We start from the raw sequence: 11,654 nt of genomic DNA, 5'->3' as shown, positions 1-11,654 counted from the left end.
GCTTGCCGGGGCAGATCGCTCACAATGGCTCCCTGTGGCCCACAGCCAAACACTATTAGCTCCGTCTGGCTCAGCGGCTCAGACTGGGGCCCTAGACAATGGCCAAAGTTCTCTGCACTCCCGCTCAGGCTCTCCCCAAGGCAGTTCAACTGACTGCCAAGTCCAAAGACACCAAAACAGTTCACAGGTAAGGCCTTTCCGGTTTGCAGTCTCGCTGCTACTGAACTTACAGTTGTGGGCAGGTTTAGACCTATTGAACACACGCGACCACTTGCCGGTTTTCCACTGTTTTAGTCCTCCTCTTGGGGTCCAGAAGTCTCTCGCTGACTCTCTGTATCCTCACAGGAGTGATCCCACCAGCCAGAGATGCCTGGAGTCCTATCTCCCCGGACTCATGGTGCCCAGATGCAAGGAAGCTGTTACTTGGCCTCCATCTTGCTCTCCTCCCATTTCAGCTTTTCAGAGGGCTGGGTGTTGTGGTGGGCATCTGTAGTCCCAGCTACTCAGGAGGCTGAGACAAGAGAACCTCTTGAACTCAAGAGTTTGAGGCTGCTATGAGCTATGATAATACCATGGCCTTCTACCCAAGGCATCAGAGTGAGATTTTGCCAGTCGTTATGCTGCAGCTCCAAGGACTCTGAGGCAGGAGCAGCTGCGGCGGTGGCAGCCAGTAGGGTGGACTTGAGGAAGACGGGGGGAACCCCGTGGGTACGGAGGCAGCTGGCTGTCTCCCCAGGCACTTTCCCCCTCCGTCAAAACTTTGGGTTGAGAGAGGTGAGGGCCGGGAAGAGGGCAGGGGTGCCAAGGCAGTGCCCTGCAAGCAGGAGGCTGCAGGCTGACCTGGGGAGTACCTCGCCAGCCGGTGCCAGGCTGCGTTTGCAACCAGCACCTCTCGGCACACAGGCAGCGATGCCCCCAAAAGAAAAGTTTTCAATATTCAAAATAACATACGATGTTTTCTATGTTTCCTTCATCTAACTGACAAAGTTTGTATCTACTCAAAGTTTTTTAAGAATTTTCAATAATAAATGGAAATTGTATTTTATCAAATTAATTTTCCTGCATTATTAAGATTACCATAATTTCATACTTTTATTCTGTTAATGTGGTAGCTTATCCTGGTCAATTTTCAACTGTGAAAATAATCTAAAAATTTCTGTTAAAAAACTTATGTGTATCCTTTTCTGCATATCCTTCTGTTTACTTTGATTATTTATACTTAAGAATTTTCATATTGATTATAATGTAAGTCAATTTGTGATATAACTTTCAAATCCTTTCCAATTTTTGATATCAATACTATACTTTCCTCATAAACAAATTAAAAACTCTTACTTTACTTTTGATAAATTTCTGTAAAATTATTTAATACATGTACTTGCTCTTTAGATATTTGGAGGAATATTCTTTTTTTAATTAGATCTTAATGTGTACATTACTGCATTTATGGGGTATAATGTGCTGATTTTATATACCATTTGGTATGTTTACATCAAACTGGTTAATATAGCATTCACCTCACTTATTTAATTGTTGTGTTTAGACATTTATATTCTACTATTAATATATTTGACATGTACCCTTGCAATATGCATAGTAGGTGAGTTCCCACTGATTATACACCCGCCACCCATCCACCCCACTCTTCCCCTCACCCTCCTCTTCCCTCCTTCTTTTGAGGTTATATTGTATTATATTTTTTGTATGAAAGTATAGGTATTATTTTTTGTATGAAAGTATATGTATTATTCATAATAGTATTGAGTACATTGGGTATTTTTTTCCATTCTTGAGATACTTTACTAAGAAGAATATGATCCAGCTCCATCCATGTAAACATAAAAGAAGTAAAGTCTCCATCTTTTTATGGCTGCATAATAGTCCATGGTATACATATACCATGATTTGTTTATCCATTCTTGGGATGATGGGCACTTGGGCTGCTTCCATGACTTGACAATTATGAATTAGGCTGCAATAAACATTCTTGTGTGAATGTCTTTCTTGTAAAGTGATTTTTGGTCATCTGGATATATATCTACTAGAGGAATTGCAGGATCAGACAGTAGGTCCACTTTTAGTTCCATAAGTGTTCTCCAAGTGTTCTTCTTTTCAGAAGGGTGTATTAGTTTGCATTCCCACCAGCAGTGCTGAAGTGTTCCCTTCTCTCCCCATCCATGCCAACATCTGTAGTTTTGGGATTTTGTTATGTGGGCTACCATTACCGGAGTTAGATGATATCTCAAAGTGGTTTTGATTTGCATTTCTCTGATGATTAAAGATGATGAGCATTATTTCCTGTGTCTGTAGACCTGTCTTCTGCAGAGAAGCTTCTGTTCAACTCTCTATCCCACAAAGAAATGTAGAGGAATTTTCTAACGTAGCCATCTGATTCTGAAATTTCTTTGTGAAAATGTTATTAATTATAAAATTAATGACTTGGACATGCATTGAACTGTTCATATTTTCTGTCTCTTCTTATTTAAGTTTTATTAAATTGTGTTTTTCAATTAATACGTTTATTTTATGTAAACTATTGTATTGGCCTAATCTTCATAATAGTATACTTTTAGTTATTCTTTTAATATTTGTAGGTCTAATGTGATATTTCTTTTACATCTCAATGTGAATAATTTTTATTTTTTCTCCTTTTGGATATATTTGTAGTTTTATTAATTTAATGTTTTTAAGAAATATTTTTATAATTATACTTAATTTCTTGATCTTATATTTATTTTCCATATACATTGTTTTGGTTTTTACTATTTTGTTCCTTCTATTTTATTTTTCTTTGTTCCTTTTAAAGCCTTTTAAGACAAATACTTATATTAGTTATTTTGAATATATCATATTTTCTAAAATATATATTTAAAATACAAATTGAACTCTAAATACTACTTTAGCTATATTCCACAAATTTTTATGTCATATTTTATTACAATTAAATTCAAAATATATTCTAATTTATAATGCAACTTTTTCCTTTGACTCTAGTTTAGAAGCTGTTTCGAAGTGTTAAATATTTGTGTTAAAATATTAAGGATAACCACTATAAAATATAACACTGAAATAAGTAAATTCTCCTTAGATGCAACTTATTTTTATACAGTTAGGTAAAAGTTTGTCAAGTTAATATTAAAAATAATCTTTCTTTTTAAAATGTGAAATTCTATTAATAAAACAATAACATGCAGAGGACATACAAATTAACATAAAATAAAAATCTAAAAACACTTTCTGAAATATGAGTTTCTATAAGTCACAATAGCATTAACACAAAATGAAAACATCATACATGACTCTTAAACTTGACTGCAAGTATTAAATTTTTAACTGTGAATACCCAGCTAGGATATAAATAAAATTTGACTGTGTAATTGGTATAAGCTTTTTGACAGTACATTAACAACTTAATATAAAAGCCTCAAAATATGAATATATTTTCATTCTGAAATTCTATCTCTAGAAATTCATCTATGTGTGTTTTTTTTAGCAATTACTTGTTATAAAAAGGCCCAACAAACTAAATGTATGTGAAGATGATACAATCATGCAATTAACTAAAATTAAGCCATTTTTAAGTATTAGTAATAATTGCACATTTATTTAAAACTAGTAAGAATGGCTTAAAATATGAATGGATGCTCCCATACACACATCACACATAATAATGCACCCCTACGATTATTGTTACCATAATACTTAATACGCTTAGGTGAAAAAAGCAAACTATAGTTGTAAATAAAGGAAATTGTATTTTTTAAATATTGATATAAATATTCATATATTACTTTAAAATATTAAAAATAATTGCTTTGGTTGTTCAAGTATTTTCAGGTTATCTTTTATAATATTGGAGAAGAAATACCAAATAAGTTAGTTTTGTGATCTTTTCATTTTCACACATGGCAGAAAAAAAATGCAGGCAAAGCAGACTTGTTCTTCATTACCTGGTTTTTGGGCATTGTATTTGGCCTGCACCTGTTGCTATTGTGGCATCTGTATGTCTCTAAGGACACTGCCCCCACTGCATTGTCTTTCAGTACTTTGCCCAGTTCATTATAAAAAAGACTCATTAGTAAGGTTTGAATGTGGGTCACCAAGGACTCGTCATTTATCATTTAGTCTCAGATTTAGGAACTAAATCAAATGTAAATCTTATTAGTGTAGGGGCCCCTCACTGGAGCCAGAGAACTCATATCAGCACTTTAAAGGTAAATATATTTGAAATGCTTTATTATCAACAAAAAAGATAGCCATAACATTTTCCTAGGTAAAAAAAGGGACCAAAGTCCTTGGTGTAGAAAATCTTCCCAGTGGGTTGAAAATTAAAACAATTCGGAGTACCAGGCCCTCCCAGAACACAAGTCAGAGTAAATGAAGAATCATAAACTGAGACAAAAAATTCCACCCCAGCCTTTGCTGTTGGTCCTCTTCATCAAGTTAACCTTGAGGACTCTTGTCGTTAGTGAATCAGCTGAAGTTGTGAACTCTCAGAAGAGTAAGTACAGTGACTACTTCATTTACTTTCATCTTTGGTAAATCTGTATCATGATTTTCTCTGAGAAGCAGGTTTGACATGATTTAACAAAATCAGATACAATTAGTTCTTCAAATTGTTATATAAAGATCCACAGACCTGAGTCGGATTTTTTAATGCCGGCTTTTATGGTTATAGAAAGATAGCGTGAATTTATAGATTGTAATAAATTGTCTCTGCCACACTCTCATTCTCCTCTTTAAAGGAAAAAAAACTGTATATCTGCAGTAAAATTACCTAAAGTAGCAACTTATCTAATGATATTGACAAAATTAGTTATCCTTGCACTTTTTATATATAAAAATCCTTGGAAAACAAAATTATTTTATCAAACTTTGCATAAAATCTAGAATTATTAAAAAATGGAATTAACAAATTTATCTTGGAATATAGTCTTTACTATAACCCAGAGGGTTCAAAGAACATCTTACCACATGATAAATAGCTCTAGAAGTTACTGGGCTGAGAAGTGGACTGGAGGAAGCAGAAAGGCTTAAATGGGTATCCTTCCCTTTAATTAGATCTATCTGTTGTAACTGTTCTGGATTGTTTTGTTGCAGTTGCTCCTATACTTCTAGGAATGTCGCAGGTCTCCACAAAACCATGTTGGTTCTCCTTCCCCATCATGGTGATGGCCAACTCTGGAATTTAACTGTAGTCATGGGTCATCTATTGAGAGGTAACCTAGCCCTCATCTCTGGAGAAAGTGAATAGTTTAAAGGGACAAATGACAACCATTCATATAACAAGCTAATTGGATATTCTTGGAAAAGAAAAATTGTTTTTTGTTCATCTCTTAAGAGAAACTCAAATACTGTAGATACTAATTCAAAACTGAGAATTATTTGAGTATGTTAATAAAATTAAGTGTGATAGCTGAGGAAAATTGTAGAACTATTAATCCAAATTAAGGACTATAAATTCTTTAATTCTGATTTTAAAATATTATTAAAATATGCATTTAAGAGGCATGGGTGGAAAATCACAAAGAAATGATCTTTTTCTTTTTTTATTTTTTTTTTGAGACAGAGTTTCACTGTGTCACCCGTGGTAGTGCCCTGCGGCATCACACCTCACAGCAACCTCCAACTCTTGGGCTTAAGCGACTCTCTTGCCTCAACCTCCCAAGTATCTGAGACTACAGGCGCCTGCCACAACACTCGGCTATTTTTTTGTTGCAGTTGTCATTGTATAGTTGGCCCGGGCCAGGCTTAAATCTACCAGCCTCGGTGCATTTGGCTGCCGCCATAACCATTGTGCAACGGGGACCCAGCCAGGAGAAATAATCTTTATCTGCAGAAGACAAACATGAAAGCCTCACATATAGACTAAATAGATAATTATTCCATGGTGTCAGTGTGTGAATTAAGATCTAAAGAACAAAAATGTATAGCATATAAAAATGTAAGTAATTTTTAAAAAAGGCATATGATATATTTCTGTAATTTCAAACCGAATACTACTGTACAATCACAGAGTGAGCTGAAGGAAAAGAGTGATTTCAGAGTTTACAGATAAAACCTTAGTAAAAATAAACAAAAGTTTTAAGTAAATATCTGCTTTGTCCTTGAATTTGCATTTCTGAGAATATTATGAAATTGTGCAATATACCAGTGTCTCAGAAATGAGTTCCAAACTTGTAATATATTCATAACTATATTTTAATGGAGGTAAAATTGTGAAATAGGTATTTTAAAAAGTAAAGAAGGATTTAAAACGTGGTTCCACAAATACAGTGCATTGGAATTAAGTGGAATTGAGTGTACTTATAAAGATGTACAATTATTTACAAATATATATTAAAGTGAATAGATGTGAAAATTATGGGTTCAGTTATCACATTTCCTGACCTCCAGCTTAAACATCTTACTGGCAGATTCCTAAGGAAAGCAAAAATTGCCACCAACAGAAACAGATATTCGCCTGCTGGAGAGCTGAAGCAAGAAGGAGGTGCCAGCTACCGGTCTGGTCAGCATGGCAGGTAATGACACGAGCATGGAGCATTACACCTTCGTGGTATGACTTTATTCACTAGCAGAACTCTTGTTTCAAATGCAAAAATAAAACATTCAATGTTAAATACAGGGATATATGAAATTTAAATAATTAAAATCAGTGGCAAAGATGTTTCAAGAGGAAACCCAAATAGGAAGGAAGCTAGTTTTGAATGTGTGGGCCAATGAATTAAAGATGTGTGTATTTATACCACGATATTTCTGACACATTTATTATAAATTTAGGGTTGTGTCAGTTTTGGTAGCTATCCCAGGGGGAAAAAAAAGACAACAGTCTCTGATTTCAACAAATTTGCTTTCTCAGAGGAAGTGCTAAAATAGAGGTCACAGGGGAGCACACATACAGAGCAGCCAGCGCTGATGGTAGAGTCTTAGGAGCCTTTCTGGATGTGACCCTTAGACAGAAGATCAAGAATAAGCAGTTAAGCACATACACGGTGCATGGAAAGTATATATAGTATTGTTAATCTCATTTTGAACATGATAGTAACAAGGTGTTGAAGACCTTTCCGTACTGAACAGACCAAAAGAATAAAATAAATATGCTTTTTTCCAGCTTTATATCCTCGGACCAAGTATGGCAAATATTGATAGACTGTGCATTAAAACTCTCTGTACTGTGTACACCAGTGGATGCTAAGTATAAATTACAAACTAACAGAGGAAAATCCAAAGAGTCAGAGGAGTGATTCAACAATGTGGAACTTGCATTTTAAAACAAAACAACCTAAATGCACACTTGGCCATGTGTTTTTGGCAAACACAAAATACAAACTGCAAAACACAAAATACAAGCTCACCACCAAACCTGTGTACAGAGCCCAGATTAGTTGTTACATATTTACATTTTATCAAGGACCAAAGCTAGGAAATATATTAAAATATTAGTACATTAAAATATTGACATTTAAAACACATAATAAAGTTTAGATATAAAAGAATTAAAATTTTGTGGAATCACAATAAACTGTGGGTCTAATCTAGCAAAATGGAAAAATTCATGCTTGGGTATTGATTACAAATGTGAAACACAAAAGGAAATTGGAATGGCAGAACAATTCTTTAAGATATATTCAAAATTCTATTACAAACAATCAAAACAATAAAATAAACTATTGAACCGCCAAACCGAATTATCGGAAATATCAATAACAAAAGAAAAACATGCGAATTAGTTTGCTGACTCCAGTAGTCAACTGTTTATTGCTATCTGGCTTTGATATCACTTTATGCAAGTAAAAAATAATCTCTAAATTTTACAACAAGGTTGAATAAAATCACATAGTCAGAGATGAAAAATCACACAATAACAACCTTTATCCTGTTAGGACTGACAGAAGACCCTCGATTTCAGGTTCCAGTATTTCTTTTTTTATTTCTCACTTACACGTTAAGTATAACTGGGAATCTGACTATCATATCCCTCACTTTATTGGATTCTCACCTTAAAACACCCATGTACTTTTTCCTACAAAATTTCGCCTTATTAGAAATCTCATTGACATCTGCTTGCATTCCTAGATATTTGTACAACATAGCAACAGGTGATAGGTCAATTACTTTTAATTTTTGTGTCATTCAAGTCTTTTTTACTGATGTCTCTGGAGTAACAGAATTTTTTCTTCTGGCCACCATGTCCTATGACCGTTATGTGGCCATCTGCAAACCCCTGCATTATGTGACCATCATGAACAGCAGAGTCTGCAGAAGCCTTGTCATCTGCTGTTGGATGGGTGGATTGTTGATTATACTCCCACCATTTACCCTGTTCCTAAATTTGAAATTCTGTGACTCAAATGTAATTGATTATTTTTTCTGTGATGCTTCTCCTATCCTGAAGATTTCATGCTCAGACACATGGCTCATAGAGCAGTTGGTGATTGTCAGTGCTGTGCTAACCTTCATTCTGACCCTTCTGGGTGTGGTTTTGTCCTACATATACATTATCAAGACCATTGTAAGATTCCCTTCTGCTCAGCAAAGGAAAAGGGCTTTTTCCACCTGCTCTTCCCACATGATCGTGGTCTCCATCTCCTACGGAAGCTGCATCTTCATCTATATCAATCCTTCGGCAAAGGAATCAGTGGCTATTAACAAGGGTGTGACAGTACTAATGACATCTATTGCTCCTGTATTGAACCCATTCATTTACACTCTGAGAAACAAACAAGTGAGACGAGCGTTCAGTGATTCATTCAAAAAAATCTTACTGGTTTTAGAGAAGTAAGAGAATGTTCAAGTCAAGATAAGCATAAACCATAAAGCTTCAGATCTGTGTCTTTGTGATTTGATCTCTAGCCAGGATAACCCTCTCAAACATTTATTCAACCCAGAACAAATACTCTCCACCACACAAGTTCACACTTTTAATTCTCCCTGCAAACAAACCTATTCTATGATAAGATTCCAATTAGAAGACATGATAATATGTTTTTAGTAAAATGTGAGTTTAATTTTATTTCTAATCTAGCAAATAAAAATTAAAAATAAAACAAATGCATGTCAAGCAAGGAAACAAACAGCTTATCTTAAATTTTCCTGGACTTGCAAGAAAATAATTGATTTAAAGTTCTCATTACCTCTTCTGGTCTTAAGGTAGGTGAATATTTTGTTTATTAAATTAAAATTACTGAGTTCCAAGTTCTTAACAGGCAAAGTTTCATGCAATGAAATTTAGTAATATCCTTGAACTTATTTACCTCACTAATAACCTTGTGTAACTAAATTTTTTTCAAAGCATTGTTATCAATAAGTAACATGATCTAATTGAAGTGTAAAAAAAATAAATAAATGTATGTCCCAATAAATGTGTTTTAAACAGAAGCAAAATGTGCTATTTAGGATCCCAAAGTTTATTCATATACATTTAGATACACATGTAAAATGCTGAAATTTTAAAATGAAAAGATCCAGATTATACAGCTAAAATAATAACTTAAATAAAACTCAGAAAAGGCTCTTTCTACAAGGATAAGAAATTTTCACTACAATGTCTAAATACTAGTTGCGGCTTAGAAAATAAGTCATGAGGGGAGACAAGATGGCGGACTGAAGCCAGCTTTCAACAAAGGCTCCCGTCCAGAAGGAGAGTTAAGGGACAGGAATTTAGTAAGTATCCTGGTGGACTTGAGCCTCACCAAGAGAGAAGGCTGAAGAACGCACATCAACACCGCTGAGGCAAGTTGTGATCACAAGGACGCAAACAAAAGGTACAAAATCCACCACCAAGCGGACGGGAGTCCCCTCCCCCATGAGACCGGCTCTGTAGCCCCACAATTGAACAAGCGGGCAGAAATTAAAGCCCCTCCCACTACACTCCACGGGAGAGACCTTCTAAAAACTGGACCTACCTCCCCTACTGGGGTGCCGTGGCGTTCTCCTGCCGGACATAGGGCTGAATAAAACTTTGGGAATCCTTTGCCGGCAACCCTGAATCCCCGGCGCTCCCCTCCCGCCCACTGAGGTCTGGAGGCCTGTCCCCCAGGACTTCGGATCCTTGGGTGATTTCTCAAGGGGAGTGGACAGTCCCCGAGTTGCGACTGGTCAGCATTGACTCTGAGGCAAGCCGAGTGAGGAGAGGGCACCGGGCTGAGGGGGAGTCACGCCTCGCGGCACTTCCCTGCGGTGCAGTGCACCAACCCTCCCCGGGCATAGGGGACCCAAGACTGAATCAGACTCTGGCCTCCCCGTTGAGAGCTGAGAACCCCTACTCTCACTCGGGGTCTGAGGGCCTATCCCCCAGGAGTTCGGCTCCTTGGGTGATTTCTCGAGGGGAGTGCACAGTGCCTGAGCTGCGTCAGGTCAGCGCTGACTCTGGGACACGTGAGCGAGGAGAGGGCACTCCGCTGAGGGGAAATCAAGCCTTGGCGGCACTTCCCTGCAGTGCAGTGCAGGAGCCCTCCCCGGGCACAAGACTGAATAAGACTCTGGCCTCCCCGCTGAGAGCTGAGAGCCCCTACTCTCACTCGGGGTCTGAGGGCCTATCCCTCCGGAGTTCGGCTCCTTGGGTGATTTCTCGAGGGGAGTGCACAGTGCCTGAGCTGCGTCAGGTCAGCGCTGACTCTGGGATACGTGAGCGAGGAGAGGGCACTCTGCTGAGGGAAAATCAAGCCTTGGCGGCACTTCCCTGCGGTGCAGTACAGCAACCCTCCCCGGGCATACGGGGCCCAAGACTGAATCAGACTCTGGCCTCCCCGCTGAGAGCTGAGAACCCCTACTCTCACTCGGGGTCTGAGGGCCTATCCCTCCGGAGTTCGGCTCCTTGGGTGATTTCTCGAGGGGAGTGCACAGTGCCTGAGCTGCGTCAGGTCAGCGCTGACTCTGGGATACGTGAGCGAGGTGAGGGCACTCTGCTGAGGGGAAATCAAGCCTTGGCGGCACTTCCCTGCGGTACAGTGCAGGAGCCCTCCCCTGACCGTAGTATTGCGTGAAACTGAATGAAACTCTAGCTTCCCCCCGCCCCACTCCCAATCCGGGTCTGGGGGCCCATCCCCCAAGAGTTCTGATTCTTGGGGGATCTCTTAAGGGGTGTGGACCCAGCACAAACTGCGGCCGCTCAGTGCTGACTCTGGGGTGCGGGACAGAGGAGAAAAGGGTCGCCTGGGTGCCCACACCAGAGCAGCAGTTCCCTGGAGGTAGATCAACAGCCGTTTTTTCTTTAACGGCAGAACGCTCACTTCTGGATATTCTGAGGCCACACCCCCGTCTCCCTGGGCAACCAGAGGAGGCCACCGGTGACACGGCTCACAAACCCGGAAGCCTCCAGGGCGGGGCCGACCCAGAGAGGTGTTCAGACGCAATTCTCCAGCAGCAAAGACGTTTGAACTCAAAACACCCCGTCTCCTGTAGGCGACAACAGGAACAGAGACAGAACCTCACAAAGTTGTCTGTTCTGTTCTGTTCTGTTAGCAGCATCCATCAGGGACGGGGCTAAGCCTGAGTGAACACCTCCTTCCCATCACCTGCATCAAACACTCAAAGATGTCAGGCCCCATCTCCTCCTGCTAGATAGCGGCAGTCTGCGGGGGCCTGGCAGACTTCCTCGCGATTCAGGCAGGTGCAAACCCCTGGAGTGTCTGTTCACTGCAGGCAACTGGGTT

General features: G+C 38.8%; 1 protein-coding gene across 1 annotated transcript; it reads left to right on the top strand.

The window, feature by feature from the left end:
- Nucleotides 1-7,846: 7,846 nt before the first annotated feature.
- Nucleotides 7,847-8,782, top strand: LOC128562405 (olfactory receptor 6C2-like). Its single transcript, XM_053557335.1, has one exon. The coding sequence runs from the start codon at nt 7,847-7,849 to the stop codon at nt 8,780-8,782; it is 936 nt and encodes a 311-aa protein (XP_053413310.1).
- Nucleotides 8,783-11,654: the final 2,872 nt, after the last annotated feature.

Source organism: Nycticebus coucang, chromosome 12 (genome assembly GCF_027406575.1).
Source record: "Nycticebus coucang isolate mNycCou1 chromosome 12, mNycCou1.pri, whole genome shotgun sequence".
Lineage (NCBI taxonomy): Eukaryota > Metazoa > Chordata > Mammalia > Primates > Lorisidae > Nycticebus > Nycticebus coucang.
The sequence above is the reverse complement of the archived record's forward strand: the minus strand, read 5'-3'. Positions and strand labels throughout refer to the sequence as shown.

Coding starts and splice junctions, on each gene's coding strand:
- LOC128562405 (XM_053557335.1), top strand. CDS start 7,847: ATGAAAAATCACACAATAACAACCTTTATCCTGTTAGGACTGACAGAA.